Source organism: Elephas maximus, chromosome 3 (assembly GCF_024166365.1).
Source record: "Elephas maximus indicus isolate mEleMax1 chromosome 3, mEleMax1 primary haplotype, whole genome shotgun sequence".
In the NCBI taxonomy this organism is placed as follows: domain Eukaryota; kingdom Metazoa; phylum Chordata; class Mammalia; order Proboscidea; family Elephantidae; genus Elephas; species Elephas maximus.
Window position 1 is genome coordinate 10232387 of NC_064821.1, and position 22430 is coordinate 10254816.

General features: G+C 44.2%; 1 protein-coding gene across 1 annotated transcript in view; it reads left to right on the forward strand.

Annotated features, from left to right (window-relative positions):
- The first annotated feature begins 5003 nt into the window (after positions 1-5003).
- The window catches only part of ADGRE1 (adhesion G protein-coupled receptor E1), a 216419-nt gene continuing 198992 nt past the window's right edge, over positions 5004-22430 (forward strand). Inside the window, exons 1-5 of the mRNA XM_049876615.1 lie at positions 5004-5151; positions 6425-6487; positions 12545-12691; positions 17426-17572; positions 19483-19623. Of these exons, the coding sequence (XP_049732572.1) occupies positions 5040-5151; positions 6425-6487; positions 12545-12691; positions 17426-17572; positions 19483-19623 (610 nt within the window). The 5' untranslated portion in view covers positions 5004-5039. The remainder of the gene's footprint in view (positions 5152-6424; positions 6488-12544; positions 12692-17425; positions 17573-19482; positions 19624-22430) is intronic.

A 22430-nucleotide genomic window follows, 5' to 3' on the forward strand; every position in this document is an offset into this window, starting at 1 on the left:
TGCTTGATAATTTTTTTTCCAGCCTTTGATTTTTAATATATTTATGTCTTTGTGTCTAAGGTGTGCCTCTCGTAGACAGCCTATTGATGGGTCATGTTTTCATATCCATTCTGTCCCTGTCTGTGTCTTTACGGGTGCATTTAAGCCATTTACACCCAGTGTGATTACTGATAGGTGTGAGTTTACTGCTGTCATTTTATAGTGTTTTTTTGTGTGTGTGTATGTGTGGTGTTGACGTTTTCTTTGTTCCTCTTACTCTCCTTTGCTGAATTCCTTTTGCTTGTGAAATTTCATTTCTTTTGTCATTGTAGATTTTGTTTTTACTGAGAATTTATGTTTTTCTTCTTTATTTTGGTGAGGAGGTTTGTTAACTTTATGGCTACTTTGTAATTTACCCTTATCTTTCTATGTTTGAATAGTCTATTGTTACTTGATATCACCTTGATTTCCTTTCTGTCTGAAAGTTCTATACCTACACAGTGTATTCCCCCTTTTATCTTTCTGATGTTGTTGTCATTGATGTCTCCAGTTCTCTGTTTTGAATCTTTTTGTTTTATTTTATCCTTGAGAGTTCATTACCTAGGGTGGTGTTTGGCTGATACTGACCTGGGTCCTAGATTCAGGTCGCCGTTTGATGTTTTGCTTCTCTAACCAAAAAAAAAAAAAGGACTCCCTTTAATAATTCTTGTAAGTTTTATTTGGTTTTTACAAAATTCCCTTAATTTCTTTTTATCAGGAAATGTTGTACTTTTGCCATCATATCTGAGGGAGAGTTTTGCAGGATATATTATTCTTGGTTGGCAATTTTTTTCTTTCAAGGTTTTTTGTATGTCATCTCATTGCCCTCTTGCCTGCATGATTTCTGCTGAGTAATCAGAATTTTTTTTTTTTTTTTTTTTATCAGAGCTTAGTCTTATTGTTTCTTATTGTTGTATGTGACTTTTCGTTTCTCTTGTGCTGCTCTCAGGATTCTTTCTTTGTCTTTGGTTTGGCAAGTGTGACTATGATATGTCTTAGTAACTTTCTTTTGGGGTGTATCCTATATGGGGTTCATCAAGCTTCTTGGATGGTCAGCTTTTCATCTTTCATGATGTTAGGGAGGTTTTCTATCAGCAAATCTTCAATGATCCTCTCTGTGTTTTCCATTTTCTCCCCTTGTTCTGGAGTTCTGATCACAAGCAAATTTTTGCTCTTGATTTTACCCCACATAGTTCTTAGCTTTTCTTCATTCTTTTCTTCGATTTTCCCTCAAAGTGGCATCCATGAATTTGCCTTAAATCTCACTGATTCTGACCTCCATTGTTTCAGATTTGCTCCTAAAACCTTCTGTTGCATTGTCCATTTCTGAAATAGTGTTGTTTATCTTTTGATTTCTAATTGCTGTTCTTGTAGGATTTCTAATTGTTTATTTTGACATTTTGTTCGTGTATTATTTCCCTGAATTCTTTGATTGTTTTTTTCTGTGTTTTCCTTGATTTTGACATTGTTTTGGTTGGTTTTGTCTGTGTTTTCCATGATTTTTTCTGCATTTTCTTTGATCTCTTTCCTAATCTCTTAGAGAGCCCTATTAGACCTTTGAATTCCCTATTGGTTCCAGAGCCTTTTCTTCAAATGGTGCTTTATTCTGGTTGCTAACTGGATCCATCTTGTCCTGCTTTTTAATATGTTTTGACATTGTCTGCTGTTTCTGAGACAATAAACCAGGTATTATTTTCTTTATTTATTGATCGTAAGTTTTTTTCATCCTGCTTTTTTGTTTTGTTTGGTTATGTCTGGCTGGTGCGCCAGGCATGCTTTGTTACTTGTTCATCTGTGTGCACGATACTTCTCACCACCTTGTCCAGGTGTGCAGGGTCTGTCACTCAGCTATGGTGCAGCATGGCAGGTCCAGCAGCGGGGAAGGGGCAGAGATGGGTTGTTTTTCTCCAGTGTGAGCCAGACTGGGGCTGGAGTGGGACTGTGGTGGCCCACGGGGAGGGGTGCCCTGAGCCAGTGGGAAGAGGCCTGAGGTCTGGGCTGGGTCCCCTTAGGGTTGCAGTGGGTTCATGCTGGTTCTTAACTGCAACCTCACCAGGTTCAATTAAGAGCCTCAATAAAAATAATAACCCCAATATGGTTGTTGTTCATTGCACAGAACAAAAAGGGGAAATGCAAAACAAGTGGGAATTTTCTTACCAAGACTGGGGGATGGTCTTTGCACCTCATCTGTAACTTGTAGCCGATGCTATCAGTGCCTGCCCACAACCCCTGACCCTCCACACCTCACTGCACATTAGCCTGATTTCTATCTGCCAGCACTGGTGTTTTGTTATCAGCACAATTTAGCTGTGGAGGCCACCCCATTTGCCTGGAAGGTAGGCTGAAGTGTCAAGGAGTTGATAGGCCCTGGGAGCAGACCTCGACCAGTGACTGGTGGTAGATGGTATATTAATACCCCAACTCCTTCTCCCCTCAGGATAACTCTGAGGAGTGTGCTCTGTGCTGCCTCCTTGAGGTCCCCAAAGGAATCAAGCTCCAGTTGCCCACCACGTAACTTGGTTGGTAACATCCACTGTTGACTCTCCTTCCCTGTCTCACTTCTCCCCTCCCCTGCTGGTGTTTCCTAGGGCTACCTTCTTGATAACTACTTTCACCTGAATCCTTGTCTTAGGATCTGCATCTGGGGGACCCTAACTAAGCCATTCCTGGCATTATTGTTGTTAACTGTTGTCAAGTAGGCTCTACCTTATGCTGACCTTACGTATACCAGAACAAGACGTTGCCCATCTTCACGATCCTTGGTTTTTTTGAGTCCGTTCTTGTGGCAATTGTGTCAATCCATCTCATTGAGGATTTCCTTCATATTCAGTGACCTTCCACTTTGCCAACTGTGATGTCCTTTTCTAATAGTTGATGTTTCCTCATCACGTGTTCAAAGTAAGTTAGCTAGAGTCTTACCATCCTCCTTCTAAGGAGCATTCTAGTTCTATTTTTTCTAACACTGACTTTTTTGATCTTCTGGAAGTCCATGGTACATTCAATATTCTTCTCCAATACCGCAGTTCAAATGCATCAATTCTTCTGTCTTCCGTTTTCACTGTCAAGCTTTCTCATGGCTATGAGGCGATTGAAAATGCCATGGCTTGGATCAGGTGCACTTTAGTCATCAAAGTGACATCTTTGCTAGACCTCCATATTTATGTGGTTGCGTGTGTGTGTGTTGGGCTGGGGGTTTGGGACTGGGGTAGTAGTGTTAACTGTAGAGTGGTCAGATAAAGTGAAGAGTTTAAGGAGGATGAAATGTTGAAGTTCTAGACCCTGCAGCTAGCGGGCCCTGGGTTCAAATCACAGGTCTGAGTGATCTTGGACAAGCCTCAATTTCTTCGTTTGTTGAATGGGCAGGAGGAAAATCCATACCTCACCAGGTTAATGATGATTAAATTAAAATTTGTTGGCAGTGTGCCTGGAACAGTGCCTGATATGTGATGGTACTTTTTTTTAATTAAAAAAGTTTTTGTTTTTCATGTGAAAATATACACAGAAAAACCTATACCAATTCAGCAATTTCTACATGTAAAATTCAGTGACATTGATTACATTCTTCACATTGTACAATCATTCTCGCCATCCTTTTCCAAATTATTCCTCCGACTTTAACATAAATTTACTGCCCCTAAGCTTCTCATTTTAACCTTTCAAGTTGCTGTTGTCAGCTTGATCCCATGTAGATAGTTCTTTAAAGGAGCACAATGACCAAGGTAAACATTTTTTACTGTAAAGCTAAACTATTGTTTCATTTAAAGAAGACTTCAGGGGATAGTTTTGGTTTAAGGTTTAAACCAGGGCAATAGTTTCAGGGTTTTGTCCGGCCTCAGTGATTCTGGAATGCCTAGATTTCATGAGAATTATGTAATGGCAACGTTTGTCAGGCAGACTGGGAAGAGGCCCCTGAGTTTGGGACTTGCTTTATTGGGAATATTAAAGGGAGAGAGAAAGACAGACAGAGAGGAAAGGAGGGGAGGAAAGGGGAAAAGAATGGAAGGTAAGGAAAGGGAAAGAAGAGAAGAGATGAAAGAGGAAGGGAAGAGACAATAGACAGCGTAATGGATTGAATTGTGTCCCCCCCAAATATGTGTCAACTTGGTTAGGCCATGTGTGGTTGTCCTCCATTTTGTAATTTTCCTGTCTGTTATAAATCATAACCTCTGCCTGTGGTTAAAGAGGATTAGGGTGGGATGTAACACCCTCGCTCAGGTCACATCTCTGACCCAATGTAAAGGGAGTTTCCCTGGGGTGTGGCCTATACTACCTTTTATCTTTTAAGAGATAAAAAAAAAAAGGGAAACTAGCAGGGAATTGGGGACCTTATACAACCAAAAAAGCAGCACCAGTAGCAGAGCACGTCCTTTAGAACCAAGGTTCCTGCGCTGAGATGCTCACAGACCAAAGGAAGACTGATGACAAGGACCTTCCTCCAGAGCCAACAGACAGAGAAAGCCTTCACCTGGAGCTGGTGCCCTGAATTTGGACTTCTAGTCTACTGGACTGTGAGAGACTAAACGTCTCTTTGTTAAAGCTGTCCCCTTGTGGTATTTCTGTTACAGCAGCACTAGATGACTAAGACAGATGGTTACCTTTTTAAAATAAATTAGAGAGAGAGGGAAGGGAAGAGAAGAGATGAGAGAGAAAGGGAAGAGAAGAGAGAGAGGGGAAAGAAGAAGAGAGAGGAAGGAACAGAGGTGCAAGCTCATTTATTGGGTGCAATGAAAGAAGCTGATAAAAGACAGGAGCCTGACGTTGACTGGGAAAGAAAGAAGAGGGAGGAAGAGTCGCACACAGTGACAACCCAACCAGAGCAACTTCTGTCTACCGTGGAGAAAGGGAACAGTAGGGGTTTTCCACACTGTCCTTACTGGTGCGAGCAACTCAGCAGAAAGGCCAGTGATGCTCTGGTAGCATTGAGCAATGCTGGCTCCGCCCTTCTCTCCCCATACCCTCTGGTATTAAAAACCTGAGGGGAGAAGAGAAGGTTCCCCTTCAAACCTCACAGCCACAGCACAATGTGGGGCTTCAGTCTGCTTCTCTTCTGGGGTAGTCTGGGCTGGAAATGGGGTACAGGGAAAAGTGAGGGCTATAAGATCCATGACTGGCAGGCTTCATCAGAAGGATCAGGTGAGGAGATGGCCTTTAAGCTTGCAGACCCCAGATGCAGGAATGCAAAGATGTTTCTTTGGAGTGTCAGCAGTAGTATTAGCCATCAGCAGCTGTTATTCTGCTCCCGAAGTTAATCGGCGAATAATTGTGATGGTGATGATAATGATAATGGTAAATGAAGATGATGATGGTAGCAGCAATGATGGCGATGATGATGGTGTTGGTGGTAGTGATGGTGGTGAAGATGATGGTGGTCGTGACAATGGTGGTAATGATGAAGATGATGTTGATGGTGGTAATGATGATGATTATGATGATGGTGGTGGTGGAGAGAACAATGGTGATGATGGTGATGGTGATGATGGTGGTAGTGATGATAATGGTATGAAGAAAATAATGATGGTGATGATGGTGGTGGTGATGATGATGGTGAGACTGATAGTGATGATGGTGGTAATGATGAAGATAATGACTGTCGTGATGGTGGTGGTGATGATGATGGTGAGAATGATGGTAATGATGAAGATGATGGTGATGATGATGGTAGTAGTGATGGTGGTAATGATGAAGATGATGATGGTGGTGGTAATGATGATGATTATGGTGGAGGGGAGCTAAACTCTGGGAGGGGAGCTGCACTGCTTTATAGACATTTTTTTTTTAAAAACGAACAGCCCTATCCCTCCGTAAGGTTTTAATGTCACAGATATACCACATATATGTTTATGTATTAGATGCATATCTATTTGTGTTTTATACATAAAAGGGTAAGATATTTTCATCTCCCCCAAGGATGAATTTTTGTCCCCTTGGGGAAGATATCACTCCTGCTGAAAATGAATGCTTTAATGTATATTTTTGAAAACCAGTCAGAATTATTGTTGTAATAAAAATATGCAGATAAATGAAATAAAAAAAAAACCCAAAAAGTACAGGAATGCAGGAATGGTTGCTGTGAAGATTATGTAAAATAATGTACCTCCGTCCCTCAACTGAAGGCCCTGGGTGGTGCAAATGGTTAACGAGCTCTCTGCTAACCGAAAGGTTGGCAGTTCAAGTCCTCCCAGAGATGCCTTGAAAGAAAGACCTGTTGATGTAATTCACATGTGTCTCCATGAGTCAGAGTTGACCTGATGGCAACCGGTTTGGCTTTAGTTTTGGTTCCCCTGTTGGGCTTTTTACTTACAGTCATCAAACCTGGAGCTATGAGGTCAAGCTCAGAGTGATTTTGCAGGCTGAGTCCAGAGGGCTTTTTGGTGGTTCACGGGGTTTCGCTTTTTGGTCTTCACAGGGTATTCTGATTCGTACAGCTGGGAAGTAGCCACCGAGTCCACACTGGCACCAAAAATAGATGGTAAGTTGGCTGAAAAGAACCCATATTACTGATGAAGTGGAAGAAACTTTCTTTCCCAGAGAACTCTCCTGTCCAGGAGGCTAAGCCACAGCTAGACACTTTCTGGGAGCTAGTTAGTGCCAGAGCAAGGCTTAAAAATCAAGTCTCCTGGTTCACATTCCAAGCTCTTTCACTTGTGCCTTGACTTGCTGTGTGACCTGAGACAAGTCACATACTGTCTCTGATCTTCATTTTGCTCAGCTGTGAAATACAAATATTGGCAGTTTCTATGTCACGGGGATGTTGCAAGGCTTAAATTTTAAAAAAGTAACTTAGTGAAGCACTGCATATGCGGTAAGTGGTGTTGTTAGATGCCATCGAGTCGATTCCGACTGATAGCGACCCTAAGCACAACAGAATGAAACACTGCGTGGTCCTGCGCCATCCGTACAATTGTTGCTATGCTTGAGTCCATTGTTACAGCCACTGGGTCGATCCATCTCGTTGAAGGTCTTCCTCTGTTTCGCCAACCCTCTATTTTACCAAGCATGATGTCCTTCTCCAGGGACTGATCCCTCCTGATAACATGTCCAAAGTATGTGAGAAGTAGTCTTGCCATCCTTGCTTCTAAGGAGCATTCTGGTTGTACTTCTTCCAAGACAGATTTGCTCTTTCTTTTGGCAGTTCATGGAATATTCAATATTCTTCGCCATAACTTTGCAAAACATGTAATGTGTGGTAACAGCTGCATAAATGGTAGAGTACTGGAAGTGGGGATGGAATTCACCCAAACTACAATGCAGATGTGGAAAAACCAGGTGGCTTCTTTATCTTCAATAAATATTCCCCTCTTCCACGTAAGCCCCTACTCGATAGAGGAAGAAAAGCATTGTCAGTTACTAGTGGTGTCCCGAAGGAGCCCTGCTGATGCAGTGGTTAAGCGCTCAACTGCTGGCCAAAAGGTTGGTGGCTCGAACCCGCCAGGTGCTCCTTGGAAGAAAGATGTGGCAGTCTACTTCTGAAGATTACAGCCTTGGAAAACCTATAGGACAGTTTTACTCTGTTTTTTTATAGGGTCACTATGCATTGAAATTTGCTCAATGGCAACAAGTTCAGTGTGTAGTGGTGTAGTGGTGTCCCAGTCTCCTGGTTTAAAGTGTCTTTCTTGGGCTATTCAGTCTATATTCTATGCAGTGTTAATCATTCACATTTTCTCACTCTTCCCTTGCTCTTCCCATCATTGTGGCTGGGTGTTTGGTCTAGGGACAGAGCATCTTGTAGCCGTGGGGTGGGGAACAGCTGGGCTCTGGAAAGGGTATTTTGTCTGGCTTATCTCTTAGCCTACCCCTGGTGATGCCCAGTCTCACCTGGCTTTGTCCAGCAATTCTCTGAAAGCTCTGTGTCTTCCAGGGGTTCAGGTAGGAACTCCTGTTTAACCAACCACCGTGGTCAGGCTATGGGCAACCGGAAGAGGTTTCTTGGGCCATGTCTCAGTTTCTTAGTGCTGCTGTAACAGAAATACCACAAGTGGGAGGCTTTAACAAACAGAAATTTATTTTCTCACAGTTTAGGAGGCTAGGAGTCCAAATTCAGGGCGCCAGCTCTAGGGGAAGGCTCTCTCTGCTCTAGGAGAAAACCCTTGTCTCAGCTTCTCTAAGGTTCTTCTCAGCCCTCTTTGGAGATCTCCATGTCACATCAATCTTTCCCCATCTGCACTCGCTTGTTTCTCTGCCTAATTGGCTGCTTTTATATCTCAAAAGTGATTGGTTTAAGACACACCCCACACTAATACGGCCTCATTAACATAATAATGAAAAACCCTATTCCCAAATGGGATTACACCCACAGGCATCCCGTAGCCATTGCTTTCCAGTCAATTCTGACTCATAGTGACCCTATAAGCCAGAGTAGAACTGCCCCGTAGTTTCCAAGGAGCGCCTGGGAGATTTGAACTGATGACCTTTTGGTTAGCTGCCATTGCTCTTAACCACTACGCCACCGGGGCTTCCACCCACAGGCATAGGGATTAGGATTTACAATACATATTTTGGGGGACACCATTCAGTCCATAGCAGCACCGTTTCCAAGCTCACTGTTCTCAAGTGACTCTGGTATGCCTTTAATCTAATTGTGCGCCTATTTGCACTACCAGTAGCTGACATATTGCACAGTGTAGTAGAAGACAGTGTATATTGAACGGTCCCATTTATGTTAAAAGAATTATGTGGTGGTGCAGTGGCTAAAGCGATCCACTGCTGACCATAAAGCTCGATGGTTCGAAACCACCAGTGGCTCCATGGGAGAAAGATGTGGCAGTCTGCTTCCGTAGAGATTTACAGCCTCAGAAGCCCCTATGGGGTCACCGTGAGTCAGAATGGACTCGGCAGCAGTGGGTTTGGTTTTTTGGTAAATGTATTTATATTGAATAATACATTTGCTTGCTTGAGTTTATGACTAGAAGGCCACCTTGAAGAATTCACTCTTAGCCTTTGGCAGTGGTTGCCTCTGAGTATGAGTAAGTGACTGCTAACTGGAAGGATGGCAGTCTACTCTGCAGGAAAAAGTCCTGGCCATCTGCTTGCCAAAGGTCACAGCCTTGAAAACCCTATGAAGCACAGCTCTACTGTGCACGCGTGGGGTCGCCATGAGTTGAAGTCGACTAGATAGCAACTCACAACAACATGCTAAGGGGTCTTTCAAATGCTGGGCAAAGAGTGAACAGGCAGCTATAAGATGAGGACTAAATGGTGGATGGGGATGTTTGTTGCAAGGTGGGAGGACAGATGCTGGGGCGTCCTGGGTACTGGGCGCCTGGGTTCCCTTTACACCCAACCTCAGTGTTGCAGCCTGCTCCAAATAGGGCACAGGATTGTGTGTGTGTGTGTGTGTGTCTGTGTGTGTGGGTGTGGGTGTAAGGAGCCCTGGTGGCACAATGGTTAAGTGCTCGGCTGCTAACCAAAAGATCGGTGGTTTGAACCCACCCAGCAATTGCATGGGAGAAAGACCTGGCCATCTGTTCCAGTAAAGATTACAGCCTATAAAACCCTACAGGGAAGTTCTACTCTATCACATGGGGTCACCAGGAGTCGGAATCGACTCCACGGCACACAGCAATAACACCTGTGTGTGTATGTGCCTATGTGTATGTGTGTGTACATGTATGTGTGTGATTATGCGAGTGTGTATGTGAATATGTGTATGTGTGTGATTTTGTGGATGTGTATGTATGCGTGTATGTGTATGCACGTGAATATGTGTGTGATTATGTGAGTGTGTGTATAGGTGCGTATGTATGTGTGTGTGTGTGTTCACACATGTGCTTGGGTTGAGGACTGACTGGTTAATTCCTTCAGAACTATCTGTTGGGTGTCTCATGTGCCCCAGGCAGAGCGTTAGGCACTGGGGTGGGGTTTTACCTAAGATTTACCTTGGTCCTGTCCCCAGGGAGCCTGCATTCTAATGGGAGAGAGTGAAAATAAGAAAAAAAGTCACCCAGCTATAGAATTTCAATTTCCTTAGGGTTCTTAAGGAAAATTATGGCGTGCTATTTATGGCAGTAGGTTGGGGGAGTGTTGGTTCAGTGGTGGAATTCTTGCCTTGCACACGGGAGACCAGGGTTCCATTCCCGCCCAGTGCACCTCACGCACGGCTACTATCGTCTGTCAGTGGAGGTTTGCACGTGGCTATGGTGCTAAACAGGTTTCAGTGGAGCTTCCAGACTCTGATGGACTAGGAAGAAAGGCCTGGTGATTGACTTCTGAAAATCAGCCAGTGAAAACCCTGTGGAGCACAGCGGTCTGATCCCATCGTGCGTCGCCAGGCAGTGGGGCTGACTAGCGGGCAGCAAACAACAACACGGGATCAGGTAGCAGCAGTGAGTGAGTCTAAACCCAGGCAAGGATCTGGGAAGTGGTCTTTCTTTTTTCCTTTGATAATAAAATCCAAATGCTTTATTTCATCAGGATAATAACAGAGAACACGTACAAAGCATGGTAAACAAAAATACAGGAAAAAGTCGGGTAACTTCATTCTTCCTATACCCCTAGACCTGTACATTTTTCTTATTTTATATCTCATACTCACATTTGATAAATAGTTATTGTTTTCTCTATGCTAAACTTTAAACCTATCCCAACTTACTTTTATGTTGAACCTAAACTCATCCCAACTCATTTTTACGTTGAACTTTAAGCTTTCCTGACTTATTTTAATGTTAGACTTTAAACCTATACCAAGTTATTTTTATGTTAAACATTAAAATTATCCCAACTTATTTTATGTTGAGCTTTAAATTTATTCCAACCTGTTTTTTTGTTCTGGAAGTAATGTTCTATTTTTTTAAAGACATGAGCTATACCTTGTAGCATTAAAAAAGAAATATTTTGGAAGACTTCCTTGGGAAGTGACATTTCAGTGGACACAGAAAGATGAATCAAGGTCACCCAGGCAATGGTGTGGGGTGGAGAGAGCATACCCAGTAGCAGGAAGGGCAGGTGCAAAGGCCCTGGGGCTGGAAGGAGCTTGAGGAACTGCATCAAGGTGAATGTGGCCGATGGGACAGGTAGGAACTGGGCTGGAGAGGTTGGCAGGGGCCAGGTCACACAGGCTGAGCTGCTTTTCTGGTTTGGGGTGGGTTTGAATTGTAGGGGGTTGAATTAGAGGAGAAGGTGATGGGAAACTCACAGAGTCAAGAGACCACAAGTGGTAAAATGCTGGAAGTCTTTAAAGAGAAATGATGCCTCCGCAGATAAAAGAGGAACCTGGAAATGAGAAGAGAGAGAGGCTCTGGGGTCGGGTGCAGAGAAGGGAAATCAACACGGCAACTGGTCGGGGGAAGAGGCTGACTCTCAAGACCAAAGGACAAAAACCAGAGTGAAAAAAGATAACAATCACAATGATAATCATTGCTCACATCTTAAGGGAATTTCTAAAGAGTTTTCTCATGCTTTTTCATCTTACCCATTGCTTTTGCCTAAATATGTTTGCATTGTCATTGACTCCTCTCTTTCCTTCACATCTCACACCCACTCCACTGGCAAATCCTGTGAGCACTGCCTTCAGAATAACTCAGAGTCCAACTACTTCTCATCCTCCCTACGGCTCCCAAAGCAAAAAACAAAAACAAAACAAAAAACATTGCCATCGAGTTGGTTCTGACTCATGGTGACCCCATGTGTTGCAGAGTGGAACTGCTCCATAGGGTTTTCAAGGCTGTAATTTTTATGAAAGCAGATCACGAGGCCTTTCTTCCAAAGCACTGCTGGGTGTGTTTGAACTGCCAACCTTTAGGTTAGTAGTTGAAAGCAAACCCAGGTGGCATCGAGCGCCATCACTCCCCTGGACAACGTGCTCCCTGGCCATCCTGCCTCAGCCCCTCTCTGGCTCATTGTCCAGCCAGTGGGTCCTGTTACAGCCTAGGTCCTGCTGTGTCCCTCCTCTGCTCAAAGCTCTCCTGTGTCTCCCATCTCTTTCTGACAAAAAACCAGTCTTACCGTGGTCATGTTGTTGTTAGCTGCTGTTAGGGCGACTATGACTCATGGTGACCCCGTACGTTACAGAGTAAAACTGTGCTCTGTAGGGTTTTCAAGGGTATGGTCTTTTGGAGATAGATTGCCAGACCTTTCTTTCCAAGCACCTCTGGATGGGTTCGAACCACCAGCCTCTCTGTCAGTAGTCCAGTGCCTAACTGTTGGTATCACCCAGGGACTCCAAAGCTGGCCTGAGTATTCACATGTCCATCAGACTCCCTGGTGATGCTGATGCTGTTGGCCCATGGACTGCCTTTGAGTAGCAAGGCCGTGCCCACCCTCTCAGGTTCCTTTGCAGCTCCTCTCTAGTGTACTGTTATTGTTGTTGTTTGTTGCCATTGAATTGATGCCAACTCATGACAACCCCATGTATTGCAGAGCAGGGTTTTCATACTCCATGGGTTTTCAGTGGCTGATTTTTCTAAAGTAGATTGCCATGCCTTTCTTCCAAGGCACCTTTAGCAACATTTCAGCTTATAGTTGAGTGCTTAAAGCTGAACTGTTTGCACCACTCTAACCTTGTCCAAACTCTTTCTTCCATGCTGTGCAGATGTGAATGAGTGTGCCGACGTTACCGTGTGCCCAGCTCACGCCACCTGTACCGACACCTGGGACAGGTACTACTGCACTTGCAAACAGGGCTTCCTGCCCAGCAACGGACAAACCAACTTCACGGGCCCAGGGGTGGACTGTAGAGGTGAGTTCAAACCGCTTCACAAACCTCCAGTGTTTGGAAGGGAAGTTAGGTGGAAGCTGGCTAGGTAGTGGATGTCAATACTTCTTTTTGTTTTACCTGCAAACATGATTTTATTCTTTTCTTTTTGTATTAGTTTTTTTTTTTTTATTGTGGTTAAAATATATACAAGCAAACATACACTAATTCAACAATTTCTCTGTGTACAATTCAGTGATGTTGATTACGTTCTTCACATTGTGCAACCATTCTCACTATCCTTTTTCGAAAATAAGAAAAAAAAAAAAATCACCCAGCTGTAGAATTTCAGTTTCTTTAGGGGAAATTTTGACATGCTACGGGAGCTTTTATGGGAGCAGGTGAGGGTGGTTCGGTGGTAGAATTCCCGCCTCCCGTGCAGGAGACCTGGGTTCCATCCCCACACAACGCGCCTCATGCACGGCTACCACTTGTCTGTCAGTGGAGACTTGCATGTTGCTATGATGTTGAATGGGTTTCAGCAGAGCTTCCAGACTAAGATGGACTAGGAAGAAAGGCCTGGCAATCGACTTCGGAAAAATCTGCCTGTGAAAACACTACAGATCACGATGGTCGGGTCCACAACCAATCATGGGGATGGAGCAGGACTGGGCAGCGTTTTATTACCTTGTGCATGGGGCCTCCTCTTGTCAGGGCCAACTCGACAGCAGCTAACAACATCAATAACAACAACAATAAAATATGTAACAAAACTTTTGCCATTTCAACATTTTTACATGTACAATTCAGTGATATTGGTTACTTTCATTGTGCTGTGCAACCGTTGCCGCTAACCAGAGACGTTTTGATTGTCACAACTAGACAAAGGATGCTACTGGCATCTAGTGGGTGGAGGCCAGGGATGCAGCTCAACACCCTGCGATGCACAGGATGGCCCCCCACAACCAAGCGTGATCTCATCCACAGTGTCAGTAGTGCTGAGGTTGAGAACCTAACCCTGGAGAGAGCTCAGATCCAAATTTCAGAACTTGTCCTGAAGGTATTTGAATTCAGACCCGAGAGATAGTCTTGAGCCTCCTCTTCCTCCATATCAAATCAGTCCCTAAGTCTTGGGGAATCTACCTGCTAAATACCTCTTGAACCCCTCAGCTCTTTCCCACCCTTGGTTCAGCCTTTAGTACTGCAGCGAACTCCTCACTAGCTCCCCGCTCTCCAGCCTTGTCCCCTTGGATCCATCATCCACACTGCAGCCAGGGGGGAGTGGTCGTTCAGTGGTAGAATTCTCGCCCTCCATGCGGGAGCCCGGGGGTCAATTCCCATCCAATGCACTTCATGCGTAGCCACCACCCGTCTGTCAGTGGAAGCTTGCATGTTGCTAAGATGCTGAACAGGTTTCAGTGGAACTTCCAGACTAAGATGGACTAGGAAGAAAGGCCTGTCCATTTACTTCCAAAATTCAGCCAATGAAAACCCTATGGACGGCAATGGCTGGGTCCTGTTGTGCACGGGGTCTCCGTGAGTTGGAGTCTGACTTGATGGCAACTAACAGCAATAACAACAACACACGATAGACATGGTGCAGCCAGAATGTTCTCGCTAAAAGACCAGGGCTCCATCTTCCCTACGTCTGTGCAGCACGATGGTTCTCCATGTTCATTGTAGGGAAGGGGACTCCATCAGGCACAGCATGGAGTGACCAAGCCCTCATCACCTGCCTCCTGGTTCAGTGTCAGGGAAGTTGAAACTCATGTCTCAGCTTCTTACTGCTGCTGTAACAGAAGTACCACAGATGAGGGACTTTAGAGAGCAGACATTTATTTTCTCACAGCTCAGGAGGCTAGAAGCCTAACTTCTGGGTGCTGTCTCTAGGGAAAGGCTCTCTCTGTTGGCTCTGGGGGAAGGTTCTTGTCTCTTTCAGCTTCTCTTCCTTGACTCCTTGGAGATCTCCATGTGGCATCCTTTTTTTCCCATTTGTGTTTCCTTGCTTCTGTACCTAATCTGCTCCTTTTATATCTCAAAAGTGATGGGGTTAAAACACACCTACATTGATACGGCCTGATACCATAGCAAAGAAAACCCTATTTCCAAATAGGATTACATCCACGCGTATAGGGTTAGAATTTACAACACATATTTTTTGGGGGGGGCACAATTCAGTCCATAACAACTTGTCTCTGAGTAAGAAATCATTCTAAAAGTTAGTGGCTAAAACAACAAACATTTACTTAGCTCGAAGTTCCATGGGTTGGCAGTTTAGGTTGGGCTCAGCTTGGCAGTTCTTCTGGTCTCACGTGGCTTTCTCGTGTGTGTGGTCAGTCAACTGTGGGTTGGCTTTGCTGATCTTGGCTGGGTTGTCTCCCATGTCTGGGGGTTATCTGGGATGATTCGTCTCTCTTCCACTTGACTTTATTCTTCATTAGGCTACCCTGGGGCTTGTTCATGTGGAAGAGACAAGGAGACTGTTATGGATGGAATTCTGTCCCCCCAGAATCTGTGTTGGAATCCTAACCCTTATACCTGTGGATGTCATTGCATTTGGGAATAGGGTTCTGTTATGCTAATAAGACCATATCAGTATAGGGTGTGATTTAAACCAATCATTTTTGAGATATAAAAGGAGCAGACTAGGTACAGAAGTAAGCGAGCATGAATGGAGTAAGGATTGGTGCCAAGGAACACTGAGAAGAACTTTGCAGAAGCTGAGACAAGGATTCCCCCCAGAGCAGACAGAGAGAGAGGCTTCCCCTAGAGCTGTCCGCGCCCTGAATTCTGAGTTCCAGTTGTCCCTGGGTGGTGCAAATGGCTAAGCAGTTGACTACTAGCTGAAAGGTTGGTGGTTCAAACCCACCCAGAGATGCCTCAGAAGACAGACCTGGTGACCTGTTTCTGAAAGGTGACAGCCTTGAAAACCCTATAGAGCACAGTTCTGCTCTTTACACACCAAGTTGCCATGAGTCGGAATCAACTTGATGGCAGCTAACAACAACAGTAAGTAATAACTGAAGTCCATAGTTTACATGAAGGTTCACTCTCTGTGTTGTCCAGTCCTGTGGGTTTTGACAAAGGCATAATGTCGTCTGTCTTAGTCATCTAGTGCTGCTAGAACAGAAGTCCCACAAGTGGATGGCTTTAACAAAGAGAAACTTATTTTCTCACAGTCTAGTAGGCTAAAAGTCCAAATTCACGGCTTCATCTGTAGCGGAAGGCTTTCTCTCTCTGTCAGCTCTGGAGGAAGGTCTTTGTCCTCAATCTTCCCCTGGTTGAGGAGCTTCTCAGGCACAGGGACCTTGTGTCCAAAGGATGCGCTTTGTTCCTGGTGCTGCTTTCTTGGTGGTATGAGGTCCCCAACTCTCTGCTTGCTTCCTTTTCCTTTTATCTCTTGTAAGATAGAAGGTGGTGCAGGCCACACCCCAGGGAAACTCCCTTTACCTTGGATCAGGGAGGTGATGTGAGAAGGGTGATGTTAAAATCCCACCCTAATCCTCTCAACATAAAATTATAATCGCAAAATGGAGGACAACCACACAATACTGGGAATCATGGCCTAACCAAGTTGACACATAGTTTTGGGGGGACATAATTCAGTGCATGACATGATGTGTCTACCATGACAGTATCGCACGGAATGGTTTCGCTATCCTAAAAGTATCCTGTGTACCGCTGTTCATCCCTCCCCTGAGCCTCTGGCAAACATTGGTCTTTTCACTGTCTTTCTAATTTTGCCTTTTCCAGAATGCCTTACAGCTGGAATCAAACAGTACGTAGCTCTTTCAGACGGCCTTTTTTTTTTTCACTTAACAATGTACATTTAAGGTTCTTTCATGTCTTTTTGTGGCTTAATAGCTCATTACTTTAAAAAAAAAATTATTGCAAAAATTGCTGATTTCTTTGTGTGTGTGTGTATATGTGAACAGGTATTTTCATTTCCCTTGGATAAAATCCTAGGAATAAAAGTGCTCAGTCACATGGTAAGTGTATGTTTAACTCTATAAAATGTGGCCAGTTTTCCAAAGTGTGTGTACCATTTCTGCATCCTTGTCAACCCTTGTTGTTAATTTTTTAAAATTATTATGTGAAAAAATGTGCACCAAAACATTTGCTAACACAGCTTCCACATTTACAGTTCAGTGACATTGATTGTGTTTTTCATGTTGTGCCCCCATTATTGCTATCGTTTCCCAAACATTCTACCAACATTAACATAAACTGAATCCCTCCCCCTAAAAAAAACCTTTCCTCCTCCCTCCTACCACCGGTAACCACTAGTAAGCTTTGGTTTCTATGTATTTGTTTATTTCATATAAGTGAGATCGTACGGTATTTGTCCTTCTGTGACTGACTTATTCACTCAGCATAACATTTTCAAGGTTCATCTGTGTTTTGTCATGCGTCAGGACTTCCTTTCTCTCTATGGCTGTGTGATATTCCATTACATGGATGTACCAGTTTGTTTATCCATTCACCTACTGAAGGACATTCTTGGTTGCTTCCAATTTTTGGCAATTATGAATGAAGCTGCTATTTTTAATCTATTTACGACCATTCTGCTACATGCCATTGGGCAGAATTTCTTCTTACAGCCACACCTAGCTGCAAGAGAGGCTGGAAATGTGTTCCATCTTGTGCTCAGGAAGAAGGGGGGAGCTTGGATATCGGGGAGCATCACCACTTTCTGCCCCACGTTAACAACACGCAGAGGCGAATCCCTTTCCTGTTTCCTTATTGCCTTGACCTTGTGTTTTCTCTTCCATTTGCCAGATGTGGACGAATGTACCAATCCCAGAGCTTGTCCAGAGCATGCGATTTGCAGCAACAGTTTCGGAAGCTACTCTTGTTTCTGCAAGTCAGGCTTTGAATCCAGTAGTGGGAACCTGACTTTACAGGGCTTTGGAGAGAGGTGTGAAGGTAGATGGAGATATCTGTTGGGAATTCAGGTCTCAGTCTGTTGCACAGTCAGCAATGAGGGGTGGGATGAGTCTCAGCTGAGTTCAGGGCGGTCGTCTGCAAAGCTGAGGCCAATGATCATTCATTCATTCATTCAACAAATACCTCTTGGGAACCTCCTATGTACCAGGCACTGTTCTAGGTAGGTGGGGCAAACCTTTATGCTTGACTGCTACCCTAAAAGTTGGTGGTTTGAACCCATCCAGAGGTGCCTTGGAAGACGGGCCTGGCCATCTGCTCCTGAAAGGTCACAGCCTTGAAAATCCTATGGTGCACAGTCGTACTCTGCACACATGGAGTCACCACGAGTCGCAATCGACTCAACAACAACTAACAACAGCAACAAGGGTACAGCAGTGATTTAAGCAAGCAGAAATAATGGCTCTTCTTGCACACACATCTGGTGTAGGAAAGCCAGATAATGAAAAATTATGTGAGTATATTGTATGTCAAAAACTCATTGCTGTTAAGTCTATTTCGACTCATAGCGACCCTGTAGGACAGAGTAGAACTGCCCCATAAGGTTTCCAAGGAGCACCTGGTGGATTTGAGCTTTTGGTTAGCAGCCATAGCACTTAACCACTGTGCCACCAGGGTTTCCTGTTGTATGTCAGGTATAGTTAAATGCAATGAAAAACAATGAAGTAGGAAAGGCAGAGAGGAAGTGCTGGGGTTGGGACTCAAATTTTATTCATTCATTCATTATCTATTTGTCTGTCTATCTATTCTAATTTTAAGAAAGTAGTTAGGAAAGACCATATTGAGAAGTTGATATTTGAGAAAAGGCCTGAAGGAAGTGAGGGAGGGAGCCATGGTTATCCGGGGAAGGGTGTTCCTGGAGGAGGAAGAAGCAGGTGTGAAGGCTCAGAGGCAGGATCCCAGCCAAGGTGCTGAGCTCTTTCACACCAGCTCCTGTTGAGCTGACTCTGACTCATGGCGACCTCACATGTGTCTGAGTAGAACTGCACTCCATAGGGTTTTCAATGGTTGATTTTTTGGAAGTAGATCACCAGGCCTTTCTTCCAAGGCACTCCTGGGAGGACTTGAACCTCCAACTTTTCAGTTAGCCACTGAGCGCATTAACCATTTGCCCCATCCTGGGACTATAACAATACAGTGATTTTGTTATTATCATCATAATATTATTTTAAATATAAGTCCCTGGGTGTCACAAACGGTTTTTGTTAGATTGCTCACCTAAAGATTGGTGGTTCACACTAACCCAGAGCTGCTGAGGAAGAAAGGCCTGATGATTTACGTCCATAAAGATTAGCCGAGCAAACCTTATGGAGCACAGTTCTACTCTGTAACACATGGGATTGCCACGAGTCAGAATCAACTTGATGACAACTGATAACAATTTTAAATATTATTTAAATTATTATTTTTAATAATTATTATTACTATTCATAATAGTGATTTTTAATAATATAGCGATGCCTTGAAGATGAGTTGAGACTCGTCAGGGAAAGAAGGGAATGAGACAGTTCAAGGCTGGGACCAGAGGTGAAAGAGGATGAGTCTTCGTGGAGGTCCATGTCATCCATGTGTCTGGGTCATAAAGCACGAAGGGATTAGCAGTAAAAAATGACGTGGGCGAGCTGAGCTGGAACCTGACTCTCAGGGCTTTGTACATTCTAGAGAGGGGTTTGGATTTTATCCTGAGTGTGGAGTGTGGAGCCTCATCAGAGGGTTTGCCTGGGTCAGGAATACGCCCCTAAATGGTTGCTCTCATTGGAGCAATGAAAGCGTGTTTAAGAAGGCGAGGCTGGAGCCAGGACAGCCCACTGGCTTTAGTCACTGGGGGGGCCGTTCACAGCTGCAACCTCAGCATCCCGCATTCTTCTGACTCAGACTGATTTTCTGCTTAGATGTGGATGAATGTTCCAGGAACTCCACTGTTTGTGGGTCCAGTTCCAACTGCGCCAACTTGCCGGGCTCTTACATTTGCTACTGCTTACCTGGATTCTATGAAGAATATAACCTCGATTTGGATGTTTTCCAATGTACAGGTAACTCTTCCCACCATACTGAGGACTTCCCAATGGATATCCAACTACCTTGAAACTTAGTGGCTTATAACGACAACAGTTTGTTACTGCTCCTGATTCTATGGGTTGACCACATTTGTATTCTGTTTCACATGGTGTCAACTGGGGCACTGGAATGGCTTTGCGTATGTGGCCTTGCTTCCATGGTTGGCCTCTGGCTGGGAGCTCAGCTGGGGCCCTCAGTTTTTCTCACGGGCCTTTCCACATGGCTGCTGGAGCTTCCTCATAGCATGGCAGCTAGTTTCCTAGAAGAAATGTTCCAAGAGGAAGAAAATAGAAACTACCAGTCCTCTTAAGGCCTGGACTCTGAAGTCCCAGAACGTTACTTCTACCATGTTCTATTGGACACAGTCACTAGGACAGCCTAGATTTGAAGAAAGGGAAATGAACTCCAATTCTTGATGTAGGAGCAACATGTGTGTACAGGAAGGGGAGGAATTAATGGAAACCATCTGTCTTAGTTACCTGGTGCCGCTATAACGGAACTACCACAAGGGGGTGGCTTTAAAGAGCAGAAATTTATTTTCTCACAGTTTAGTTGGCTAGAAGTCCCAGTTCAGGGCACTGGCTCCAGGAGAAGGCTCTCTCTCTTTGTCAGCTTTGGGGAAAGAGCCTTGTCTCTTCCAGCTTCTGTCCTTGGTTCCTTGGTGATCTTCATGTGGCGTCTATCTCCCCCTGTTTGTCCTTGCTTGCTTTTGTGTCTAATCTGCTCTTTTTATATCTTAAAAGTGATTAGGTTTAGGACACACCCTGCACTGGTATGGCCTCATTAACATAACAAAGAAAATGAAGTTACATCCACATGTAGAGGGGCTAGGATTTACAACACATATTTACAACAATCCCTAGCACTGTCTTAAGAGACTATCTACCATACCGCAGGACACATTTTCTCTTGGTCAATTCTCAGAGGAAATGCATGCTTCTTTTCATTAAAAATGTATTTCTTTTTATTTGTTGAGGTTCACTAGCTGCTGTCATTGTTGGAAGCAGAATGGTGAAGTGGAAAGCGAGCTTACAGATAGACTAAGACAACTCTAGAGTCTCCTAGGAACCCATTCGGGTCCCCATCAGAGGAACAAGGGATAGGCCAGGCAGGCAAGATCATAGGCTTCCCTCTCTCTTTCAGCCAAATTATCCCCTGTCTTGGTTACCTAGTGCTGCTGTAACAGAAATACCACAAGTGGACGGCTTTAACAAAGAGAAATTTATTTCTTCACAGTAAAGTAGGCTAAAAGTACAAATTCAGAGTGTCAGCTCCAGGGGAAGGCTTTCTCTCTCTGGTGACCTTCTCATCAATCCTCCCCTGGTCAAGGAGCTTCTCAGGCACAGGGACCCCGCGTCCAAAGGATGCACTCTGCTCCTGGCACTGCTTTCTTGGTGGTAAGAGCTTCCCCGGTCTCTCTGCTCACTTCTTTCTTTTATATATCAAGAGATTGCATCAAGACGCAATCCAATCTTGTAGACTGAGTCCCGCCTCACTAACACAACTGCCACCCATCCTTCTTCATTAATATCCCAGGGGCAGGATTTACAACATGCAGGAAAGTCACACAATACCGGGAATCATGGCCTAACCAAATTAATACACACATTTTTTGGGGGGACATGGTTCAATCCATGACATCACCTCTTCTGTTTTGCCTATTCAAGTTTTACTTCATATGAAGAAAGGCTTCTTTGCCACACAGTTTGGAAAGCCATGCATCTAATGCAATTCCATACTCAAATCATAAACTCTATCTATGGCACCTCTGACAAGACCTTACTTAGTTTGCATTTGAACGTTTCTGGAAGTGGGGAGCTCACTACTCATTCAAAAAGAAGCCCCTTCCTTGGTTAGAGATGTTGTCCATGATTCCAAGTGAAAACTCACTTCCCTGTAAGTTCCAACCATGGGCTATTTGTGTGCCCTTTGGAGCCTCCAAATTAATCTACATTCCTATCACGAGAACTTCTCATTCTAACTCTCCATGGTAATGCCCAGTAAGTATACCATCTACCTACTTGATTCACCAATAGACTGCCAGTTTGCTCCTCATGTTTTGTGAGTTGTATAGAAGCATGAAATGTACTCACCTCCTTCCTAATTATTTTTTTCCAGGACAACATTCTATTCCATATATCCTCTGTGATTCAGAAGTCCGAGAGAGAGAGAGAGAGAGCCTTGTGTTGACACAGTGACCTGCCACCATCCTGTATTAGACTAGGGTTTCTTAACTTCAGCACTGTTGACATTTTGAGTTGGATAATTCTTTCTCACTGGGGGCTGCCCTGTGCATTGTAGGATGTTCAGCAGCATCTTTGGCCTCTACCCACTAAATGCCAGTAACAGCCCCCCAAACTGTGACAACAAAAAGTGTCCCCAGACATGGCCAAATGCCCACTTGGAGGACAAAGGCATCCCCAGTTGAGAACCGCTGGCTTAACACAATCGAAATTTCTCGTTCTCATAACAATTCAAAGTGGGTGCTGCTGGTCAGTGGGCAGCTTTCTTTCACATGGCGATTTAGGGATCCGATCCCCTTCCATTGTTTGGGTCCTCTATCCTTCAGGGCTTTTGGGTTCCTCCTTGCAGCTGGTGGAAGGGAAAGAGAGGAGAGGAAAGGCATATTCACTTCTTAACCACCTTGGCCCATAAGTGACATCTGTCACACCTTCACATTCCACAAGTGAAAATTAATCACGTGCTCCACCTAGATGCAGGGAGCTGGGAGATAAAGTCTTTGATTGAGTTACCATTTTCTAGTGACAATTCTATATTAGGA